Source organism: Alosa sapidissima, chromosome 16 (assembly GCF_018492685.1).
Source record: "Alosa sapidissima isolate fAloSap1 chromosome 16, fAloSap1.pri, whole genome shotgun sequence".
Classification (NCBI taxonomy): domain Eukaryota; kingdom Metazoa; phylum Chordata; class Actinopteri; order Clupeiformes; family Clupeidae; genus Alosa; species Alosa sapidissima.
The window spans coordinates 30,688,716-30,713,779 of NC_055972.1; the positions used below are offsets into that span (position 1 = coordinate 30,688,716).

Below are 25,064 nucleotides of genomic sequence, written 5' to 3' on the forward strand. Positions count from 1 at the left end.
GTGTGGATAAGGGCTAGCCAGGGAGTGCCCATGGAGGGGGTCGGGGCCCGGACCGCCCAGCAAATCTCTTCCCCGACAGGCTGTCTGTAGCAATCGCCGCTACCAGAGTCGCGCTGTCTTGCCGGCGTAAGGCAGAGGGAGTGGATGCCACGCTAGCGCGAGGTGACACAGCTGTGCCTGAACCCCGCAGCCCCCAGGCCTCCTCTCCCCTTCTTTTCTCATCTCCTCTTCTCCTCTCCTCTCCTCTCCTCTTCTCTTCTATAGATCCTAGAAGTTGGTATGCCTGAGCACCTCTCTCTCTCATTGCAAATGAGCTGACAGCTAAAAAAAGAGTCTGTTTCTTTTTCTGCATGTTTCTTTTTTTGTATTAGACTAACAGAGGCAAAAAAAGTGCATCAACAGTGAAACTGGCAAGATGAAAATGTCTCTGGCTAGTGGCTAGTGAATAACTCGGGACAAAGAAGCAGTCAGCATGTAAGATAGTGCTGTAGGTTTGTAAAAAATGCAAGCTGCTTTCCTCACCCAATTTTACAAAAAAAAGAACATGTCGTCTATTGTCATCACAAAGCGCCGACAACAACACCAATAAAAACTAATCAGCCCCCATTCTGCAAACCAATGAATGGGGACTGAAACAAAACAAAACAAAACAGCATCACCCATTTTTCAAATGGTCACTAGGGACTAGCATGCCGTGTATTTGACTTGTGCAATCCCCTTGATGAATGACCCCCATATAATGGCTCCACACGATGCAAATATTTCCCATGTTAAGTAATCCATCCATGGAGACCAACTCGCGTCCACATGACCTTACGCACACTCACACACACACATGAAAAACCTGACACTAAAAAGGCCTCAATCACATGTACAAAAGCACCACACTTTCAGTATGCTTTTTTTTTAGAAAGTGCATTCTGGAATTACCAGGTGCACACACACGAGCAAGCAACAGCCTCTACCAGTGCAAGTCTGCAACCAACAAACCAAACATAGGTGTTCTTGGAAATGTATCTTTGGAGACACATGAAAAATGCAGTTCTTTCTCTCTCTCTCAGCTCAAGGAGATGTGTCTGTGACAAGCCGCTGTTCTTGCTGTGACGCGCACGTGGGACTTGACTGGACTATTCGACCTGAAAATAGACCAATCTATTTCCTCCCGCAGTCCTCAGAACTGATCGCAAGATGAATATTTTAAAATGTCAGTAAAGTGGAGAGGAAAGGAAGGGGGGAAAAAACACTGCAAAAAAAGGCTCCCTGGAAACCCTTTAGTTTATCACTTTCTCAAACCATCTACAAGAACCCCCTTGACAAGCCACACTGGAAGAGAGGAGTTTTAATAATTTTTCTATATGATTTCACAATTTGAGAGAGAGCGTTTGAGCGCAACAGAGGGAAATAAAGTCACTCAGTGTAGGAGGGGATCTCCTCGTCCTGGGATGAATGTAGCCCGTTTCAGCACGACGCGAGCCCACACTCCAGAAACTGGATCTGTGTAATTAGTTACCCCTACTCGCAGTGCCCAAGCACAAGTTTGAATTATTGATGCACGCAGGAGCACGCTTTTTCCCTCCCTCTCTCCCCAAAAAATATTACGGCTGCTGAAACGGCTGAATTATAGAATCACACATTTCATTCAGTTTAATGACTAAAGTGCTGAGGTAATTTATTGCCCTTTTACTGTGCAGGCTTAAAAGATAAGTTATAGCAATCAGTTTGAACCAGTTGTTAAAGTGGCATACCTCTCCAGTAGAATTCTTTGCAAAAAGAAGTAAGCCTATCACCTGACTGTAAAAATCAGTGTAATGACAGAGTGTCTGCCTAATGCCCGGAGCATGTATATACATATACAGCAGTAGGTATGCAAATTACACACACATGTCTACGCTACACATCTGCTCTTGCTTCTAAAGCCGTAACTCATGCTTATTCACACCTTCCCGCAATGGCACTGCTTGATGTTGTTTTGGAGCTAGACAGGGCTATTGTTCTCCCATCCCAACCATGTGCAGTGCAGTAGCAGCAGTCAGTGGTAGCGGCAGCAGACAGACACAGAAAGAGAAAGAGAGAGAGAGAGAGAGAGAGAGAGGGGGGGGGGGTGAGTAGACCATGTGTGTGAGTGTGTGTTTGGCATGTGGCGTGGCAGTACTCACAGTCTCTCTGTGTTCCTGGGTATATTCCTGGGCACGGTTTTGAGCCCCAGTCCATGGCAGTCCACGGTGGTGCCACTGCAGGTGCAGAGAGCAGGGCATGCGCTGGCAGCGCCCGACAGGAGGGCACCACAAAGCAGCATGCACAGCAGCCCTGCCCTGGCCAGCCCCATGGTCGCACCTCCACCGAGTCCTTTCCCGGGCATGTTTAGCGCCAGCACCAGGCACAGATCTCAGCTCACACTCAGGCAGGCAGTCAGTCAGTCAGTCTCCTGGCAGAGCCCCCGTACTACTAGGTCTGCACAAAGACTCACTCCACAAGAGTGAAATAAACGCAGCCAAAAAAAAAGAAAAATTGAGGGGGGAAAAATAACCAAAAACAAAAATAAATAGAAATTGTGATTTAGGAAAAATATGTAATAATTAAGTCCACGGGGGGTTGGTAAATGGATGTGTTCAAAATAAATAAGCGTCTTCCTTGTGAATGAAACAAAAAGCTGTTCGTTCTCTGGCCCTTTTACTTCCTAGCAAAAAGTCTCTCCTTGTCTTTCTCCCTTTCTTTATGGAGTTGCTTTCCTTCTGCGGTGTGCTGTGCTCTGCTGTGCCTACGTCTTTCTCCTTTTCTCTCCAGCCCTCATCTGCTTGCCCGTAGAGAAGGGAATAGGGAAACAGCAGAAAGAAAAAAAACGCTCTCTCTCTCTCTCTCTCCCTCTCAAACACACACACGCACACACACACACACACACACACACACACACACACACACACACACACACACACACACACACACACACAGCAGTCATCCATCACAAGGATCTACAAATAGCAGCTCCCGGACTCCTCCCACTCAAACAGCCCCCCCTCTAAACCCCCCTCTAACCACACACCTCCCCACCCCCCCTCCAGAACCCTGCCTGAACTCACTCTCATTCTCTCAGGCTCTCATCCACGCTCGCTGCAGCCCCCACAGACAGGAGATCAGCAACCTGGCATGGCACAGAGGCAGCCCTGTCCCCAGGCCCTCTCACTCGAGCTCACAAGCAACCACTGGGACACATACAAACCTCACATGCATACGCCTGATATGTATGCACATATGCATATTGCCAGAATGAGGTAGTGCATGTATGAATTATATGGGTGTGAGTGTGTGTGTCAGAGGACGGTGTCACAACTGACACAGAAAGAACTTCCCTCTGCCAACTTCATTCACTCTACAGGGCTGGGGTGGCAGGGAAGAGTCGTGGCTAGGAAACAAGCATTTTAACTGCCATGGAGAAGGTGAGAGTGCCAGACTGAGATGCGGTTGTGTGGTGGGGTTCACTAAAGTGGACTAAAATACCAAACATGTGGTCCCGGTCCAGAGCATGTACTGTAGTGTCAGACAGCACGGCCTCGTGGAGTCAACTGGAGCACTAGGCTGGCTTGTCAAGAGAGGCGACTGACTAGTTACCACTATTGGGCATAGAAAATGACAGTGTACAGTTAAGATTTGTCCATGAAGTAAAAAAAAACACTATAATTGGTATTCTGCCAATCATGGAAAAAAGTGATGGGAGAGTGAGCAAAGGCCTAACCTGTTGGACTTAAGTTGAGCAAGAACCTGTTGGACACTTAAGTTGAGCAAAAACTGAGATAATCAAAATTATGGAATTCGAGACAGCACTGACTTTTCCGATTAATTTAAGACTAGGCTATAAGTCTATTCTTCAGTCATATGGAAATTGGACAATAATGTAGGCCTAGGCCCTGAAAACGGCAGTTATTCAGTTTCGTTTCCACTCCACAAGTGTGTTGGCTTTGACACCTCGGAATTTGTTTTATCCACGGGGTGGATATGACTGGGAGGTGAGTAAGTTTAACGTGGTAGTAACGTTTTATGTATTTAGCCAAGGGCCCAGTAACTAACTCTCGACGCACGCAATGATATAAACACCTCGCTTTTACACTTGACGTTGAGTTAGCCACTCTTCCTCACGCAGAGCGCGCTCGTGTCAAATTCGAGCTTATTTCCCCAGAAAAGCCAAAATACCCCAACATAAACACTGTAGTGTTTTGGACTACACTGCAACCTGGTTCATATAGCCTGGCAGGAAAACAAGAAATACATTAGGAGCACATCAACAGGGAAACGAGCTGCAGTCAGGGATCTCTCCTCCCAACAATTAAGTCGCCAATATTCTCTCAGACTATAACCTACTTCTTCCCACTGCCGAGGGGTAGAACTCCGTCTGGCCCAGTAAAGCTGTCACAAACGTGGAGATCTTCAGAGAATAAAAGCTTAATTAAAGAGGGGACCACAACATTTACCGGTAATGGAGGGCGTCATTTCCCCCAGAGATGCCGTAAAAGAGCACATGTAAACTGTATACATCCCATTTGGAAGGGCGCGAGGCTACAGTAGCTTACGGAGAGGAGAGCTTTCCATGACGTGAGGTGCGCGCGCCCTCTAAGCGTGTTTCAGGAGGACATTAAAAAAGGCACTGAAATGGTTAAATATATATTCTATGCCGCCAAATATTCTCCAATATGTTGCCATAAGGATGTACGCCATCGCCAGCCCGGGACAATGTGAAATTCTGATTGAGTCACATGGCTGAAGCTGGGATATGACTGTTTGGTCAATAATTTCTGCACAACCTATAGACAGTTGCCAACGCGGGCTTGAAGGCCTGTAGGCTACACACACCTCAAAGGAAATTCCATAAGAATTCACCGTAGGCTATAGCCTAGTTTGTAGGCTTTATTATGATTATTAGACCTCTCTCTCTTTTACACACACACACACACACACACACTTCCCTCGCTCGCGTTGAAGACGTTGTCTTGTAATGGATCACTGCAGAAATACCTTCCAAAAATAAAAGCTGCCAAATAAAACTTCCAGTTATCTGTAAACACATTTTAAATATGGCACTGGCTGGTCTTTCAAACATAGACATTGGTCGGTTTTCATTTAGACAACATGAGAAACAACAGGCATCTCTTGGGTGTCCGAGAAAGAGACACATGGAACATATATTTAGAGAACCAAACATGAAAATGGCAAAGACGGTATAATGATACACTGAGACATTCCTTCACAATGTGAGGTTCTTGCAATTTTACCAAGATGCCAAGGCTTACTCTAAAGCAAATCTTTATAGATGGCGCAGTTAGTAATTGTGCCTATATTGCTAATAACCAAATATTCTGATAAATTTCCATCAGGCCTAATCACTTTAATTTTCTATGCACATCTAATTATCTCTGTATTTCTTTATATAACATATTTTCTATCCAATTTAAATCACATTCAGTTAAAGAGGCACAGCAAACCAGACAATATGTCAAAAGTAGATTTAATAGAATCCATGCCTTCATGGTTTTATTAACAGATGAATGAGCTTTTCCTTTGCCATGGCTTCCCCTTGTGGCCAAAAAAGAAAACTACAGACGTAAACAAGCTTTCCACAAGTAATGCATTTACACTCAACTTAATTCAAATCTCAGTTGAAATTAAGATCCCAAAATGGCAGTTCACATTTAAGACATGTAAAAGGAGAATAAATACATAAAAATACAAACAAAGTTTAGACTATTTAAAAGTTGTTATCAGTATTAAAACACTCCATCCCCCAAAAAGTACATATACAACAGAAAAGCTCTTCTTTAAGAGTAGTGGTCTCAAAGCTACCATACACACACTCAAGGCAAAACAAACATCACTGAGGGAAAAAAAACTATCAGAAAAGGTAAGATTTAGAATTCACAGTATTTACATCCAGTGAAGACTGGCAGACACCCACACTCATACAAAAGCACGCACTGATTTTCATGAAGTAATGTACAGGTGATTTGAATTGTTGAAAATGTCCCTCACCCCTCAAATACCCAAAGCAAAAATGGAGAATGTTAAGAACTGTCAAATTCCAAGCTCAACTTAAAAAGGCATGACAACCAATATGATACAAATCTTCTATATTCAAAAATATAGGTACAAAAATTATATTTTAAAAATGCACAGGTCGACATAGGAACATATATAAATTAAAGAACCTGAATGCAGTAAACAAACTAGCACTATGCGTAAGATGACTTTTCAGTACATCTGTAACAGTTAGTATATCTCACAGTAAAAATAAAAAGCATGACAAATATAACACCTCCTTTTCTCCTCATGAGATGAAGCTTTTAATTTTCTTTTTTTCATGCACACCATAGAATATGGTGGTGACTTGTCCCAAAAATATAAAAAGCACCTTGACAACCTTCTGAGCCACATGCAATTTCCTTACCACAAACTTCCAAGAAATCCTTTCAGTTAAAAATCACCCAAGTTTATGCTGCCCACCAAATCAAGTTCACTTTCACGACTATATCCTGACACAAGGCAAATGGTGGTCTTTAAACAAAGCACTTACCCTCTAAATATATCTAACTCTTTGTTGTTTGAAATGGCCAAATGCCTCAGATGTTTTTTATGTTATGTTCTTCCCTGTAATTCCAAGTAACGAGCCATTCAGTCTGAAAGGACAATTATAATCACAAAAACTTTCCACCATTCTGCATCACCATCAAATCCCTCAAAGCTTTCAAGACCTCTCCCAGTGCTGTAAGAAATATTGGTCACTTCACCACCTAATAAATATTACAGACCTATACATAAAGGACAATTAGTGGCCAATGCATCATTATCACGTCTATCACATTTCTGTCAGTGTGGTCAATAAAAGGTGATCAATAAAAAAAAGTGAAAAACGATCCAGCCGAGATGGAGATATAGTAAATTTGTATACTTGACAAAAAGCCTTAAGGAGTTTTAAAAAAGCAAATAATAAATATTATAAAAACTTTAAAAAATCATAAAACAAATAAAATATGTGTGGGCTCCCAAACGTACCTTATATTACTAATTTTGAAATCTATTCAATCCATCAGTGATCCTTGCATAACCGGACACTGAAACCACTCCTGGGATATGACTTAAAGAGTTATATCTACCAAACAGTGACCACAAATAACAGAACCATCTGTCCATTTGGGGGAGGTGGACAGTAAAGACAGCTCAATAAATGGTAGCATGCCCCTGCAAGACTAACTCATCTTTTTCCATAATTAATATTGGAGTTTAGCAACAGCAGTCTGCTCTGCTGGTGAAAGACACGTCCTTGTGAAAGATGTGGAACCCTGAAAAATAACACCACAAATTATAGGTATTCCACTAATGGACCGGTTCATCAAAGGAGAATTTAGACAATGTATTGAAGTTTCTGAAAAATAGTAAGTGGCGTTTCCCCAACAATGGAACTGAATCTGAAGGGAAAACTGTGCCAGAACTACCAAAACATTATAAGGAACAAATGCATAAATACACTTTGGATAGCAGGCCTATCAATCAACTTTTAATGAGAACTCCTCACTCTCCAAATTAAATTGTAAAAGGTATCCTAAAGGCTGATACTTACCACTTTCTCTTTGCCTTGGCTCAGGACTGCAGGAGACTCAGTTGAACTGTGTCTCTCTCCCTTTTCACTTGGCACATGATTCCCTAAAACCTTCCTCTGCACAAAAACATCAGGACAGGGCCATCAATTACATGCAAAGGAAGTAAACGGGATAACGGGATCATGTTGCGTGACCTATAAATGCATTAATTGTTTTAAGATCTTGAAATACACACCTTAATCATTCCACTGAACGTACGAGAGCGACTATGCTTCTTGACCGATGTTGATCGGGTAGACACAGGAGTTCCAGAAGATTCTTTATTGAACTAGCAAAGAAAATGGACACACGTAAAAACAAAATAAAAAACATGCATAATATACATTAGCTAAGCAGCTATAAGCAAATTTGCAGTTCAACAAACACAGAAGAGAGGGAGTTTTCTTATGTAACCTCTGCACATGGATGTGGTACCTGGCGTATAAGCTTCTTCTTCTTGGCGGACTCGGGCATGTTGCTGACGTGGTTGAAGAGCTCTCGCAGAGCCTCCTGGGTATGCACCTCGCCCCCTGTGGAACTCTCCACCACACAGGCCGGCCTCTTGCTTGGCACCACCACGGCACTGAGGTGGGGGCTGCACACGGCAAGGTCCAGGTCATCCTGTGGCAGAGCATCAATCAACATACAGCTTTACCAGGCAGTGAGGAATTCTTATGAGCTTTGCTAATCATTTTGCATTTTAGAGACTGCCTGCTAACAAGGAATGCATACACTGGTTGCTAATATATAGGTTCTATTTGTCAAAAATGTTAAAAAGTTGAGGTGAGGTGCTTCTTGTAGTTTCTTGTATTTTTGAACATTATATCTAAAGTAACTCTTTGGAATTTTAAGAATTTGGGAATACCCATACAAACTTTCAGCAAATTTGGAATTTGCTCCGCAAGTCCGTCTGACCAAGAGGCTAATCTAGCATGGACATGTATTTCTTTGGAATTGAGTAAACAACTGCATTTAAAACCTTAGTTTACAAGATTGCTACACTTTGATTTGATTACAGTTTAATAAACAAATTTAAGTTTAATTTCACTGCTAGTTACGCAGTGGGACCTTTTCTAGACCCACTCCAAATTGTACAATTGTGAAGGTCTGGGTGTTCCCAGGCTATAACATATGTGCAGAATATGAAAATTCAACTGCAAATGGTGGTGCTCGATCGGATTTATAAGAACAAGATTAAAGATAAGGGTTCGGACTAATTACATATTGAATGTTTTTCTTTCCAAGTGTAATGGAAATGGTCAGGGACATGTTTACAACTACATTACATTTATTCATTTAGCAGACACTTACAGATATATATAAAAAAAAAAAACACTAATTTCAAATTGACAGGCATAGCAAAATCAACAGCTACAGACAATGTGGACTATGCTCGGCACAGAAAGAACGAAATATAATTACTGTACATTCTTCACAGATCCAACAAGGCCATAAGCAGAATCTATGACAACCATTACCTTTGATTTTGATCCTATGAAATGCAGTTTAGCAAGTTCTCGGACATAGGCAGGTGCCTTCAAAGGACAAAAAAAACAACAAAAAAAACACGTCATTAGAAATGAAAATCCACATCAAATACATACATCCTTCCTTCCCCCTCAAAGATAGCCAGAATACTTCCTTGTGCCTTTCAAAGCCAACAAATCTTTATTCTTTACGGCTTCCATTAATTCCCTTAGAGTAGTATTATGTGACAAAATAATAGATGGGGCAACAAACAAATTATGAAGAAATATGGATTCTAAATGTCAAGTTCAATTTATTGAGAACAGAAGGTCTCACTCTGCCTAGCTGATTGGATGATAGTAAGCGCTTTCAGATATAACCTCCGTAGTATATGCGGAGGTTTGTCAAACGGAGGTCCTACCCTTCGGATGATTCAGATATGATGCTAACCTGCGGACCTTATACTGACCTTATACGGACGTATGTGTGAACGACATACACGCACATTACAGAATCTCTGTGTGGTTGTCGAGTGAGGGGTGGGGGCTTGTAGAGTTCACAAGATGCGAGATATGACGCAGAATATATGCGGCCGCTGCCTCTCACAGCTGCTTTTTGTTTACGAAGTGTAGCCTATGCATTATGTAGGCTAAAGAAGAGAAATCTATTGTGCGCAGGCTAGTCACATAAGTGCGCACTTGAAATTGACCTACAGTATTTGTATGTGTGCTTCGAATAAACACATTTGTTTTCAATGTTGTACCAGCCACCAGCCAATTCAGTAGGCTAACTCAAGACTTCAAGGCCATCATACAACGTTTTTAAGCAACAAACAAAATACTAACATAACAGTGAAGTTGTTCGTTTTTTCATGGTTTATTTTTTTCCAAAAGCATCCCAGATCTAACCACATGGACGCACAAAAGAAACGTCACCAACACGCCCTCTCACTAGGTGTGAATTTTAACCGCATGTTCTACGCCTCGTTCAGACACAGCACATTTACATAATGTACGGAGGAAATACTAGGGGGGGGGGGGGGGGAGTAGTAGAACAACCGGCTAAATTCGGACTTCCATATGACCGGTGATGTCGTTTAGATATACGGCCCTACCGTTTAACATCGGCAGAACCTCCGGTCTTACAAGTATGTCTGAAAGCGCTAAGTATGTCAGGGAGAGGGAAGAGGGACATCAAAGTCAGGCAAAGAGAAGGACATTTTTCAGGGTCTATTCACATGCAAATTGAGGCATGGATTGTTTGTCCAGAGTAGACATGGGAACAAGGACCCTTACCTTAAATATTCTGTATTTGGCATTGCAGACAAAGAAATATCAAAACAGAAACTGTTTATAGCTTAACACGACCTATCCTATTATGCAGTTAAATAGTGATGACAAAGACAATATGTGGCATTATCAGAGACCTTAATGAGGCTATTCACACCAACATTGCAGTCAAGTGGGATAAAATCTGATGCATCAAAACTGACCCAAGGAATACAATACCTCTGAGCCTTGCATAAATAAACAGCTGCACCAAGTCGGCTCGCACATCGAAATAAGCCACACAATTATCCAGGTACTGAATGATGGATCCTTACCCTGAACAATTTTTGAGAGTGCTTGATGAGAAAAGTGGTGCTGTCGTTCAGCTTGTTAATATTCTCCTTCAGATCATTTGCATGCACCTGCCGATAAATTCAGACAAAACAGTTAACACGGGAAATATACTGGCATGGTGCCACACAATTACAACTAAAAGAACTGTAGAAAGTCTGGCAATGAGAATGTGGCTCCTGAAACATACTTTTTTGGGCCAAATGATGTGCGGGGCAAACATGAGTGCCAGATTAGAGGCCGACATTTTGTTTTTGTCTTGGTGTTTGGCCGTCTGGTAGAGTAAGTCCAGGAGGAGCTTAAGCATACTGCGGTTGGCAGGGGGCAGAAGCATGAGCAGGAGCTGGAGAGCCTGGATCTGACGTTCCTTATCTGGAGTGCTGGTTCTGTTGCCCTTCTCATCCAGCAATGTGAGCTCTGAACGCAAAGCAGAGGTCATCAATGGATGAATTCCATGTGTGCAATTCAAGTTTCAAAAGTAAGGTATCTCTAGCCGGCTTTTAAAATCTGCCTCAATTAACGATGTGGACCCAAAGAAATGCTATTGTTCATGCAAAAGATACCAAAAAAAAAACAACAAAAAAAATCATGGAATGTAGCAAAAGCAAAGAGCTTTCAGCCTTTTTCTGCACTATTGATACATGGATGACACGATCCCAATATATTCTCTTCTTAGCCTCAATGGTACCACACAAAACATAAATCAGGCTTGGAGAATTTCTCTCCCTTCAATGTGATGAACGTACCAACTATTTTCAAATGGGCATGGAAGTGTCGTTGAGTCAGTAGTGGTTCAGGCAGCTCTCCCAGGAAGACCTTGAGAACAGTGGCCACGTCATTGGGATGGTAGTCCCCCGTCTCCAGGTCAATGTCCGCCCCGTTGTTCAGCATCTCTCGCAGGGCCTGCTGCCGGATGCTGTTCCCCGGCACTCGGAACAGACCCTCCACATGCAGGTCTGACAGGGGCAGAGCAAAGTGCTTCAGCATCTATTATTTACCAACCATTCATTCCCTGTCCACTTTTTTTTGCAGGAGATGACATCATTCTGAGTCAAAAATAAACGATGAGCTCATGCTCTTCCCTCTGCCTCCCCTGAGTTGTTCGCCTCAGTTAGAGAACATCCAATAAAGCCATTTATGCCAAAAATAAGTCAGCAGAGAATGAACTATTAGCAGTGACGTCATGCATTCGGACAAAGTCTAAAAGAAAAGAAAAAAAAAATCTAGGCCTTAGGGAAGCAGTGTTTCCCACAGAATTGAATTCCATTTGTGGTGGTAGATTTGCAGAATTAACTTGAATGCAACAGTTTTTAACAAATTAGCACAGCGTGGTTATGATGCTAACCAGCTTTAAGCACAATTTAGTACAACCTGGAAAATCATTGTGTGGTGGTCAATGTTGATACTGTGGTGGGCCGCCACAAATAAGTCAATGTATGGGAAACACTGGGAAGATAGGGTATTAAACTTACTTTTGCTGAGGTACTCAATGAGTTGGTATATTTGAGCTATTCCCTCCTCTGTTAGAGGAGCTCCAAATATGACTCCCTTATCTGAACAGAAATCAAAGGACTCAATAAAATACATGCAACTGGCCAACCATTATAATGCTGTGACGCATGGCATAATGAACATAGCAAAGACTTCTAAAGAACTAAATGAGAACAATTAAGTGCCAGTTAAAAGCGGGTCATTCCACGTCAATTCAACCAGGGCCCACGCACTTAGGTCTCAAAAAATTATGAAAAAATTACCAGGTGTACCTATGTTACCCAGGAGACACACTGTAAAATTACTCTTATGTAAGATCAATACTTTCCAAGACACAGCCAGTTTTACAGGGGGAGGGGGGTGTCGATTTTGTCCAGCCTCTTTTTTTTGTCAAAGTTCACAAGCCCACAGCGCAAGAACTAAACCATGTAGGAGGCTCAAATTTTGCATGCTGGTACATAAATAGGAATAGTATGTAGCAAAATCGTCACGTTTGGTCTGGATAATCCTGCATGGTCATAGCTGTCCCTCAAAGTTGATACAAATTTTATTGGAGTTTTTGGCTGGGCTCTGTTTAAGCCTTCAGAAGACATATTTGTACTCAACATAGGCTCTTGATTTATTTTCCTTACTGAGATAAGTAGAAACACTCACAAAAAACAATGAACAGAAAATAAATTCCTTCAGGGTCTGAACAGCAGACCTTAGAAGTCTAAAAAATCATTTTGGTTCTCATTTTCAGAGCACCTAAACACCTTGTGGGAATATACAAAGATTTGTTTAATATTTTTTTCTTTATTCTCCATGATCTTTTTAAAAACACCCATTTGACTTGTCTTATGCAAATCTTTCTTCTTCACTTTCCACCCTGAACATGGGCAAAATGCACCATTGACATCAATATGTTTTGTATAGAGCTACCACAGGTTACTCTATACAACCACAGGTGGCAGTGTGGTGACTATATAAAACATATTGATGTCAATGGGGCATTTTGCCCATGTTCAGAGTGGAAAATAAAAAAGAAAGATTTGCATAAGACAAGTCAAATTGGTGTTTTCAAAAAGAAGGGATCATGGAGAATAAGGAAAAACATATTTAAATCTTTGTATATTCCCACAAGGTGTTTGGGTGCTCTGAAAATGATAACCAAAAAGATTTTTCAGACTTGTGAGGTCTGCTGTTCAGACCCTGAAGGGATTTATTTTCTGTTTATTGCTTTTTGTGAGAGTGTTTCTACTTATCTCAGTAAGGAAAATAAATCAAGAGCCTATGTTGAGTACAAATATGTCTTCTGAAGACTTAAACAGAGCCCAGCCAAAAACTCCAATACCCCCCTCCCCCTGTGGGTAACATAGGTACACCTGGTAATTTTTTCAGAATTTTTTGAGACCCAAGTGCATGGGCCCTGGTTGAACTGACGTGGAATGACCCAAGCATATTAATACACCAGTAAGTATTGTATGAGACAAATGTAATACATTTTACATCACTGGCCTTGGCTTTTCCAGGTTTGACATCACCATCTCTTTGGTCTAAAGAGCAGAGCAACACGCTACAATGCATAAACATTCATATGCGAATACCTTTGCGTTTGAGGAAGTTGAAGGATCGGAGGAAGCCAGTTGAGGCAGGTATTTTTGTTTCAACCTCTCCCAAAAGTTGAGCAAATTCTACCCCTGGCAAATCAATGAGCCGAGTGATGTTGCTTAGCACCAGCTCTGTAAAAATGTCTGGCTTTTCATGACGAAGTTTCTCCACAAAGAAGTCGGGGTTGAAAATGACAGGCTGGCCCTTTGGGTTCATGTCGTGATTGTTCACAACGCTGCACAAGGTTTCTCTGGAAATTAAATAAATAATGATATCGATGTACTTTATCTCTCTGGCATTGTAAGAACAGAAATATGCAAGTTTTGCAAGACTGCAATGCTTTGCTTAAAGGAATTATCCAGAGTAAAATGCACTTTAGATTAATTTACGGATGATTGGGAGTACATATGTTGAGTTGACATCCAAATCATGTCATTCGGATGTGTTTTGAGAAAGTTCGATGTTACCGTTTTTAGTCAAAACTCGTTAGCCTGGAAGTGACGCGGGCATATCATTTCGCAGCTACAAAACGCTATTTTTATACCTCTTCTACAGTTCCAAACAACATTACACTTACGTGGTAGTGAGTAGAGGGTCCCTAAAGCCAAACCGAAGTATCCCGAGGTCTTTATGTAGTCGGATAGAGTCCAGAATGAATTTATATATATAAGTATATATACTCTTTTGATCCCGTGAGGGAAATTTTATCTCTGCATTTATCCCAATCCGTGAATTAGTGAAACACACACAGCGCACAGTGTACACACAGTGAGGTGAAGCACACACTAATCCCGGCGCAGTGAGCTGCCTGCATCAACAGCGGAGCTCGGAGAGCAGTGAGGGGTTAGGTGCCTTGCTCAAGGGCACTTCAGCCGTGCCTACTGGTCAGGGTTCGAACCGGCAACCCTCCGGTTACAGGTCCGAAGTGCTAACCAGTAGGCCACGGCTGCCCCATAAAAATTTCATCAAGCCAATACCTTTCCGGAAATGTTGCCATCTTTGCTGCCATTCTCAGGGGAAAGTAGAAGTCGATTGCTGAGTGTGGACTAACACGGTCTGGAAATTCACAATTTCGTCGCCGTTTAAAAAAAAAAGAAAAGAAAAAAAAGTCCAGTCCACACAACTTAATTTCAATTTCGAAAGAAATACTGGACTATGTTTAAAAAAAAAAAAAAAAAAAAAGCGACGAAATTGTGAATTTCCAGGGCGTGTTAGTCCACACTCCCTGAAGATGGCAGCAAAGATGGCAAAATTTCCGGAAAGGTACTGGCTTGATGAAATTCATTCTGGACTCTCTATCCGACCACATAAAGACCTCGGGATACTACGTATGTACTCCCAATCATCCGTAAATTGATCTAAAGCAGTGTTTCTCAAACTTTTTCAGACCAAGGACCACTTAACCAATAAAAAAAAAAACCCTCACGGACCACCTACAGTAGCTACAAAAAGAGTAGTAGGCCTACACAATAGGCCTACTCACTGAACCACCTTGCTTATTGTCTTTGCACCTTGCTTATTGTGTCAGAGGATTAATATGATTTAAACTGGCATAGCTTACATAGGCAATATTGCAGAACTGTTTTGATTTACATACAAGTTGGTTCAATATTGCATCTATACTATATTTCACCACGTCTGCTCGCGGACCATCAGTGGTCCCCGGACCACACTTTGAGAAACACTGATCTAAAGTGCATTTTACTCCGGATAATTCCTTTAACATCGGTTATTACATGGCTCTTCAGAGTGCTGCAGAAAGTTCCATTCACATGAATGGGCCTTCCCAACGTTCGGGCCTATGTTAAATCTATATAAATCACCGGCAAAGTATATAATCACCGCTGTTAATGGCAACGGGTTGATTAACGTCTTTCATATCCCTCCGCAAGAATTCCGTTCGCTTATTGCAATGGAATTTCATTGAAAGGGAAAGTAAACCTGAACTGACACCTGAAACTGTCAAGTTCTGTCTGTGTGGCGAACTATTTATTTTGTCAGCGGAAGACACGAAACGGTAGCAAAATCATTTTTAAAGATTCATTGTGTTAGGTTTCTTTTCTCGTTTTGGCAAGTAGCCGTGTAATAAGCGGGATAATGTATTGTCCGCCGGTAATTATCAGAAAATAAGTCCCGACAGGGAGAACAGAACCCCGACGCGCAGCGGACAATACATTATTCCTTACATAATCAATGCTGGTTGACGTTAACTCACTGCTAGGCATGATATTACTTTTTCCAACTGATGCTGTTTTGAAATTACCCAGCTAACGTTAGCAAGCTACACAATTTCAAAATGCATGTTGATTACAACACATTGCAATTGTAACGTCAGACGTTACTTAAGATTCAATTGCAAACTGTCAAATAATGGCAAGGTGAGGCTTGGTTGGTGTGGTTTCCAACTTATGCTAGCCAGCTATCGTTAGCTAACGTTAACGTAATGTTACTTACAAGCCAAGCTTGCACACCGTTTAAATTGCGTCTTGATGATAAACGATGATTTAGTATCATGCAGTAATTTGAAAATAGAAAAGTACTCACTTGTAACTTAAATACAGCGTTATCAAACTACGCGATGTGTCAAGACATACAGTTTTTTTAATGGATATATAAGCTGGCAAACCTCACTAACGTTTCTCTTTTTCAGTTGCTATCCAAACTAACGTTAGCTGTTGCTAGCTAATTTAACCAGCTTATGTTGTTTTAGCTAGGTAGTTTTAGGCAAACTTCCGCCTAGCTTCTAGCCATATGTGAAACTATGTTTAGGTATGAATAGAGGCTTTTAACTCCTCTATTAGTAGATTTTGTATTTTCAATATAATAGTCTGGGTGGCTGCAAACAACTTTACTCAAAGACGTTACCTCCTGATTTGTTTATTTTCGTCGACATCCTTATCGGCCGCCATGTTCAGTTTGAATCTTCCGCTGTTTTACTTTGGAAGGCACCTATCTTTCTTCCGATTGGTTTGGTACCAAAATTGGGCGTGGCAGTAAAACCGTCTGTCCAGTCCAAGAAAGACATACAGCTTTTCAAAAACAGTAGGACCTAGGACCCTATGTAGCCTACACTTCTGATCATGCTGTGTTAATTGTGCCGTATGATAAATACCTTATACATTTTCTGTGCTCTTTGCACTTATGACATACCATAGTGTACTTTGCAATGTGCAGTATTAATTTCGCTGTATGAAGCCACATACTAGGCTACCAGTAGGGGGAGGCATTGCACTTGACGAGAAGCTAAAATGTCAGAAAGCAACTTTTCTCTTTTGAAGTTTATTGTGACATAAGACACGACACCAGATACAATTATATACAATTGCAAAAAACTGTCAGCTGTAGGCCTGCTTGGTGCCATCAACTCATTAAAAGGCTACATTCAATTACTCAGGATCGTATGGCAGGCACCACAATGTCCTTGGCAATATACAGAAGGGAAGTCAAAAAAGGCAATGAAAATGAATGCTTCTCTACACACTGAGCCCAACATCCAATGTATAACCAGCAGACATAGAATAAAAGGTCCTTCAAAGGTCCAATATAGAGGGTAATAATAACAAACCATAGGCCTACCTAACAAATAAAGACTGAAAAGTGTTTATCCACTTAACATCACAGAGCAACAACAATGTACAGAATACAATCCACATCACTACAACACAGTTGCTTTAATTCCAGCGATTTTTCACATCTCTGTTTCTTGAGGTCATGAACATGCCCCCAGAGCGTAGCACTAGCTGCCTGGTATAGCTGTTGGCTGCAGCAACTCAAGCTAAAACCAATTTATTTTCGTACTGACAGTACTCTGTGACTCTGAAACAGAGATCTATGTGAAACATCGCTGAAATTCTCCTTTAAAAGAGCAGATTGCACCTTCCTAAGTGTTGTTTATTTAACACTGTTGAACTGAGTTTAACATAATCACCTTTTTAGAAATAAGTTAGAAAGAAAATGAAGTCCTCGCAAAGACATTGGTTCCTACATTCTGCAACTGTGCAGAGCTATGAACTGAGTGTTTTCTGCTTCTAGTTGCCTTATCCTAAGCTCACTTGCCTCTCGGCACGACGCACTCCCAGATGTCTGACTCAAATGGCTGGTCACCAGTGCATGCCGGTTACTCTGCAACATCCTTGGACACCTGGGCTTCAGTGACCTCAGGGTCATCCAGCAGGCCCTTCGAAAGGTTTTGGAGGAGATGCAGAAGAGCACAGGGTCCAGGGCGCTGTTTACATACCACAGTGGCACAGAGAAGTAGGTCTTGACCACGGTATAAATGTTGAGTAAATGTGTGGACCAGACGCTATGGTAAGCCTGCATGAGTGACGAGGCAATGTCTGGGAAATTGCAAAGAAAAAACGCCACCACCACTGCACCTGTTGAAAAAAACACAAGACAAGAAACAAATTGAGAAACAAACCAAGACACAAATGCTAAAAATCAGCTGTAGAATAATTAGACATTTTACCCTCACCCATAAGCCGTAGAGCTCTTTTCTCTTGACACAGTAGCTTCCCATTTTGATGGCAGGGTACGTTATTCTCCATGGCCATTGTCCTGGTCAGGCCCATGGCCTGTCTTTGGTGGCAGTTCTGTCTGAGGTGGCTGATAATGAGGATGTAGAGGACCAAAATGCAGATCAGAGGCACTAGGAAACAGAGGATGGCTCTCAGCAGAATGGCTGTCTTGTACAGCAGATAGGGCTTGGCCTCTGTCATCTCACACATCGTGGATGCTTTGAAAAGCTTGTCTAGGGAGTGGGCGGTGTAATCCATGATGCAGGCGCGGTCGTGGCTGTAGACCAGCGCAAAGGGCACCGCAGACGCCAGGGAGAACAGCCACACCAAGGCCAGCAGGTACGGCAAGTGCGACTTCTGCAGGCTGGACACAGACCACATGGTGTGGCAGATAGCTATGTAGCGCTCCATGGTGAAACCCAGGATGATCCAGCTTGTGGTGGCGCAGTAAATCTGCCGGGCCATGAAGTAGGCTTTGCACAGCGCCCCTCCCAGCCGCCACGGGTAGATCTCCCAGTAGTAGCGGTAGAGCGTGATGGGGATGGTGAGCAGCTGCATGATGTCGGAGATCACAAGGTTGAGCAAGTAGAGCTGGATGGCACTGGCCTTCATCCGTGTGTCCATGAGCAACGTCAGGATGCTTACACCATTGAGGAGGACGCCAAAGATGAAGAGCAGACAATAGAAGATGGTCATAGGGATGGCAATGTGGTAGGGCTCGCTCTTCATCGCACCAACAAAGACCGGAGGCTCAGAGCCCCGTGTATAGTTGCAATAGAACTGGATTATAGGCTCTGTGTCATTCATGATCACATCCATGTCAATGGCCTTCATTGAATTGGATTTACAAAAAAAAAACACTTATATGCAGAGTTCACAGCCAACGCATGAGATGCTTGCTAGTTTGTCCATAGAACCTGTGGGAGCATAATGAACACAAAGATATTTTCAGTTTGGTGGGAGAAGAGAATTCACAGTTTATTGGAGAAAAAAAGAAAGAAAATCCACATTTTAGAGCACGGCAGCCTCATATTGGGGAGGACTGAAGTCATAAAAAGGCAAAGAATAGCTCTAGATGTCTAGATCTCGTTCCTCCTCATAATCTGATCAAATATAATTTCACATTGTGGACAGTGTTACATTTTCTCTGCCAAAGTCCCTGGTGGTGAGATGTTCTTATGTCTAAAAATTAATTTAAAATGCCTAAGGGCATATGCTGCGCTGACTAGTACTACTGCTTCCTTCATATCCATCCAACTGAGCATAAAGACAGACAAGACAGACTGTTTTGAACTGAGTTATTGGAATGTGAAAAGGATGGTGCTGTTTACACAAGGATTTAAATAAACATGGACTGCCATATCCAGTTATGTAAATGAATAGCCATCTCCCCTAACAAATATCTATGTTCAAGAAATTATTGTAGCAAAATGTCTTCATAGTACAAATGAATGAACAACATCAGGGTCTCAACATTGCAACACAATATGTTATATATAGTGTCAAAGGAGCATTTTGTGTTTGCAGGCAATGTATTACATTACGCCATTCCAAGAGGTAATGAGAAGTTATATGGAAGGATGCACTTCATCTGTCTCAACCCTGATAATTAACACCTGATGCTATCCAAAGAGTGTATGCCCTCTCTACTGTAGTCTCCCCCTTATTCTGTCTTCTTCACATGTAAAGCAACCTTGGGTTCACAAAATGTGTTATACCTAATTTTCACAGACCAAACACTAGAAACATGTTATTGATACTCAACATTTAATCAATCATAATTTAACTGCAACAAAGATGAAAACTGTACAAAACATACTTACAGCACGGTTCCCTGTTAATTCCACTATCAAAAGGGAAAGATTCCTGCTGGTGTGAGTCCATGAAATAGAATGAAAGTCTCCCTGCTCCTTCCTCCTCCTCCTGCTACCAGCCCCTCTCTCTCTCATTTTCTTACTCCCTCCTCCTTCAATCCGCCACCTAGATTGTCTTTGCCTATAAAAGCGCCAGCAAACCTCTTCTCATACCCACTCAAACGTTATACCCACACACAAAGGCACTTTTTAAAATCCCCCCCCCTTCTGTTTATTTTACTCTTTGAAGTCTCACCCCCAGCATTGGAAACAAATGTCCATGCTTTATGCATATGCTCAGATGTGCACCTGTGTCAGCCCATGTCTATGTAAGAGATGACCATGAGTTTTGAGGTGTCATATTAGCATGCTACTGTCTTATTATCAAAATTATTCAATATCTCAAACTGTCATTCCATGGGAGATCAGATTAGACAATGGGAGTTCTCAATTCTCCTTGACACAAGCTATATTAACACTTTAGTCACAGAGCCATTTGGCTTCCATAAACATGGCAAAATAATATAATTGATAGAAATATGGTATATTCCTGGATAATAATTTATAATTATGAACCTCCACTGAGTGCTGGTCATTAAAATGATATTGCCATAATTATGGGCATACCAGATATGAATCTCTTGGCCCTTTTAACTGATGCAGAAACAATGGTTAGCATGGCAACCAACATGATATCCCATAGTCTTTTCATAATGAGTCCATATGATGGTGTTTAAAACTCCTCATTCATTCAGTGACAATATGATTTATTACTGGATAGATGAAACAGGAAATCCATTGTTTTTTCCAGTCATGGACAGCATGTTTATTTAAATATAAAATAAATGTACAAAAGTAAGAGATTTCACAATAGCTTCGGCTAAAACTGTGCAAAACACTGGACAATATATCACATCAGCCTGATACCGAATGGACAATTTAAATGTGACATGTATAAATCATTTTAAAAACGGAAATGTCAGTGGTACAAATGTGGAAGATAAACAAACAAAAAAGATACAGCGATATGAAGTACTACAATGTGTAGATCCTACATGCAGGTCTTCTATCTCGTCACACTTACAGTGCACTATAGTCAAGAGAGGTAATTCAAGCATCCTTTGCCATAGAGAAGAAGTGCCCCAGCTTCTGGAACAATGCACTAGGTGAATCAAACTCCACTATCTTGCCAGCATCCAACACCATCACTCTAGAATGGATAGGGACACAAACACCTCAGATGTTAAAAATTAAAAAAAAAAAAAATCCCCTCCACTTTTCCCGATAGAAAGATAAAAAAAAGATGCAAAATCAGTGACCACAGTCAGCTACTGATTGATCTGTCTAAATATAGATTTTTTGACAACCTGTATTGACCAGGATAGACAGCCGATTTAGCTGTATTGGTATTTATGCCTTCCCCCAGACACCCCTACCCTCGTAATCAACAAATAATATAGCACGTATAGATGGCCATTACAATGACCAAGATAACTAGCTTTTCTTAGATTAACAAGCTGAACAACACAGGTGACCTCTGCATAGAGTGCTGAAATGTACACTATTTTTGACCATTTCTTAACTGTGAAACTCAGCAAATATGCTTTGTGGTTGTGAACATATGCAGTATCATTATTCCACCTGTGTGTGTGCATGGTTAAAATTCTGAAGTGCAAAATAGTTTAGGCTGCAGCACAAATATTTCCATCCATAGATAAAAAAATAAGCAAGTCTAACCTCTGAATTACTTGTCAAAGTGCATTGATGCATTTAAACATGAAAATATACAACATTTTCTTGCACGCCCCCAGACCCCCATAGGGGGACTTGTGGGGGGCGTGTTCCGGCGCAAACGGTCCCTGTTGATATTTTGCAGTTACAGAAAACAACTCCGCCACAGACCAGGAACCTCCTGGTCTAAAGTCAGTGGCGCAAATTCAGATGCTATTTTAAGGGCGCACGCATGGCCACTGGCCTGCAGGAATGAATGCTATGCACACCGATCTACAGACACCCTGTGCACAGATGGAAACATTCAAAGCCTTAATAATATTTGTCTGTTTCCCGGTTTTGTTCGTGCATTGGTCAACTAAAAATGTAGTAGCCTATATAGTACATCTACATGCAATATCTTTACAACAACAACACCTAATTACAACCTATTAATTTGGACAACTTTATACAGCCCTATAAAGGCTAGTTACCTTTAGTTTTGTTCCAATTTACCGTTGTGTATGGTTTTAAACATCGTGTGCACTTTAACACCAGCCTATAAGCATTATTCCATCTGCGCTAAGGTTTTGACAAGCACCACAATTTTGCCTACCTTGTTGTAGCCCATCTGAAATAACTCCAAGCTTTGCTATGTTCCCTCCATCCTTTCGTTGTTTTCAAAAAACGTTTTATATCCATGAAGGCCTTGAAGTCTTGAGTTTGTGAATTAGCTTAAATCAGCTTATTATGTGCTGTTAACCATAGATAGTAAAAGAAAGCAGTAAGTAGCCTTGGCTACAATTTCTGTAGTTGCTGCGTCCATTCATTGTTATTCTCTCTCCTGCTCAAACAAAAGTTGTGCGTGCATTAAGTTGATGATAACATGTTTACAAACTCTACATAAAATATTGTGAATAGCCTACTGTCATGCAGTTAATGGGATACTGTGCAGAGTTGGAAAGGTAGGTCAACTTGAAAACTGTTTCTCGTTGTTGAGTTGCCTGATCGTAAGGTACAGCTGTAGCTTACACCTGCAGGAGCGCTTGCTTGGGCGCCTGTGTTGCGCAATGCACTTTGCTCCTCTCATCTATACGATGCAGTTCCCATTTCTCCAAACCATACATAGTTACAAGGACAAATATTGCTACACGAGGGAAATCAGTGTGGTGTCCGATGTGAAAAAATACCTATTTTCCGGACTATAAGTCGCTCCTGAATATAAGTCGCATCAGTCAAAAAATGCCTCATGAGCAGAAAAAAAAAACATATATAAGTCGCACCGGACTATAAGTCGCATTTATTTAGAAATGTATTTTACAAAATCCAAAACCAAAAACAGAGACTATGGATCCAGAGACTGGATTATTGAGGCCTAAAAGATGCATGTTAATGAAGATGAAGGAGTGAAGGCAGCCAGAAGGAGGGCAGGAAGGTAATTGCAAAGCAAAAGATCCACTGAAAGAAAATGCCATGTGGTAGACCAAAATGTATCTAAAATGTGGAGAATACAATGCAATCAAGCATTTTTTCGGCGATGTGGAGTCACAAGCTGGCAGCAGATTAAATGCTCACAAGAGAGAAAAAGATGCAGTTTTAAAAGGACGTGACCGAAGCAAGCAGGCGATAGGCCTATAGGCCCGACGGTAATTGTAAAGCAATTTACAAAAGATTCACTGAACAAAAATGCTGATATGGTACATGAAAATTTAGCTAAAAATGTGGAGAATGCAATGCAATCAAGCATTTTGGACGATGTGGAGACACAAGCCGGCAGCAGATTAAATGCTGGAGAGAGAAAAAGATGCGGTTTTAAAAGGAAGTGCAGACCGAAGCTGCTGCAAGCAGGTGATATTTACAAATATTTCAGAAAATCCAAGACCAAGAACAGACAGGCTATGTAACTGGACACATTGAGGCCAAAAATATTGAGAATTCTACAGGGAATGTTACTGAAGACGAATGAGTGATTATGGCAAGAGGCAAGCAGAAGGCTGCTGACAAGGGCCCTGACGCTAATTATAAAGTGATGTGATGTGGTACATGAAAATTTAGCTAAAAATGTGGAGAATGCAATGCAATCAAGCATTTTGGACGATATATTGGCACAGGCTGGCAGCAGAACAATTGCTTGGCTGGCCACCTCCGAGAGAGCGAGAGAAAAAAAGATGCGCATTTAAAACCAGTGTCTAAATTTCAGCATTGCGGGTATTGCGAATAAATTATTACTTAGTATTGAGCATAATAATAAAAGTCCCGCAAATCTAGCCATCATAATGCGAGAAATTCCCACACATTTTACAGCGCTGTCTGACGTTAATATAATAATAGAGCGGCCTGAATGCGGGACTATTGACGGACCAACTCTGACTTCAATTGAACCCCATGCAGAGACACGCACATGCGCGCGCAGGACCACTTTGGGGGTGCCTCTCTCTCGTTGCTCTCTCTCTCTCTCAGCAGGATTTGTCACCGCTGAAGTCAAATTGACCTTTCGCCTCAGAACGTGTACTGTCCAATCCTACGTTAGCAACGGTCGCCATCCAAGGAAGGTCTGTCAAACATTGGGCTTTTTTCGGTCATGCCTAAACGCTGCGCATACGGTACCTGCCACTCGGATACGAGATATCCAGAAAGATTGGAGGGTGGTGTCTGTTTTTTCCCCTTCCCCTTCCCCAAAACCCAACATGAGAGATGCCTTCAGTGGATTAAACTATGTGGGAGACTGCATAGTCAGCTCAACCCAACGAAAATAAATAAAAATACCTACGTCTGCTCCAAGGTAAGTTGTTGATAGTACGAACTAACTTGTCATCTCACTGTTTAGTTCATATAGTTCGACTAGATTTTATTATACATCGTTAAAAAGGTAATGTAGTTAGTATGTAATAACATTATAGGCTAGCGTATGAAACCAGTGTTATGCTAGTGTGTGCCCAATGAACTAACGTAGCAGCTGTAACTGTAGCTAACTGCAGCAGACCAACAGTTAGCTATCTAGCTTCTATCTATTCTGGTCTTGTCAAAACAATTAATTGATTGCACCATTTAACTTTTGCAAAGACAGCCTAGGATGTATCATTCTAAATATGGCGAAACAATATATTTCTTGTTTTTAAAGAGCGGACATCTCTGTAACTCTTAGAAACAAGGACCAACGTGTTGTGTTATCATTGCAGCATTTCGTAAATGGGATTA

At 41.5% G+C, this 25,064-nt stretch overlaps 3 protein-coding genes across 7 annotated transcripts in view; all 3 read right to left on the reverse strand.

Annotated features, from left to right (window-relative positions):
- The window catches only part of slit1a (slit homolog 1a (Drosophila)), a 104,006-nt gene extending 101,169 nt beyond the window's left edge, over nucleotides 1-2,837 (reverse strand). For 3 of the 4 annotated variants that reach the window (XM_042065905.1, XM_042065904.1, XM_042065902.1), the window contains exon 1: nucleotides 2,157-2,836. In XM_042065905.1, the coding sequence (XP_041921839.1) occupies nucleotides 2,157-2,359 (203 nt within the window). In that variant the 5' untranslated portion in view covers nucleotides 2,360-2,836. Of the gene's footprint in view, nucleotides 1-2,156 lie in introns of all 4 variants that reach the window. The other variant, XM_042065903.1, reaches the window with a different exon arrangement.
- Nucleotides 2,838-5,478: 2,641 nt separating this feature from the next.
- arhgap19 (Rho GTPase activating protein 19) lies at nucleotides 5,479-16,845 on the reverse strand. Of its 2 annotated transcripts, none has more exons than XM_042066290.1 (11): nucleotides 16,652-16,845; nucleotides 13,783-14,036; nucleotides 12,178-12,258; nucleotides 11,452-11,661; nucleotides 10,896-11,122; nucleotides 10,690-10,776; nucleotides 9,098-9,154; nucleotides 8,055-8,240; nucleotides 7,816-7,908; nucleotides 7,601-7,696; nucleotides 5,479-7,322 (listed from the first exon to the last, which is right to left on the reverse strand). In XM_042066290.1, exons 1-11 carry the CDS (start codon nucleotides 16,693-16,695, stop codon nucleotides 7,251-7,253), a joined length of 1,407 nt encoding a protein of 468 aa, XP_041922224.1. In that variant the 5' UTR covers nucleotides 16,696-16,845; the 3' UTR covers nucleotides 5,479-7,250. The 2 variants fall into 2 exon arrangements, with proteins under 2 accessions (XP_041922224.1, XP_041922225.1); XM_042066291.1 differs by lacking the exon at nucleotides 16,652-16,845 and adding an exon at nucleotides 16,331-16,449.
- A 337-nt stretch (nucleotides 16,846-17,182) lies between these two features.
- LOC121685343 (neurotensin receptor type 1-like) lies at nucleotides 17,183-20,228 on the reverse strand. Its single transcript, XM_042065812.1, has 3 exons — nucleotides 20,127-20,228; nucleotides 18,261-19,220; nucleotides 17,183-18,162 (listed from the first exon to the last, which is right to left on the reverse strand). The coding sequence occupies exons 2-3, from the start codon at nucleotides 19,135-19,137 to the stop codon at nucleotides 17,768-17,770; spliced, it is 1,272 nt and encodes a 423-aa protein (XP_041921746.1). The 5' UTR covers nucleotides 19,138-19,220; nucleotides 20,127-20,228; the 3' UTR covers nucleotides 17,183-17,767.
- Nucleotides 20,229-25,064: the final 4,836 nt, after the last annotated feature.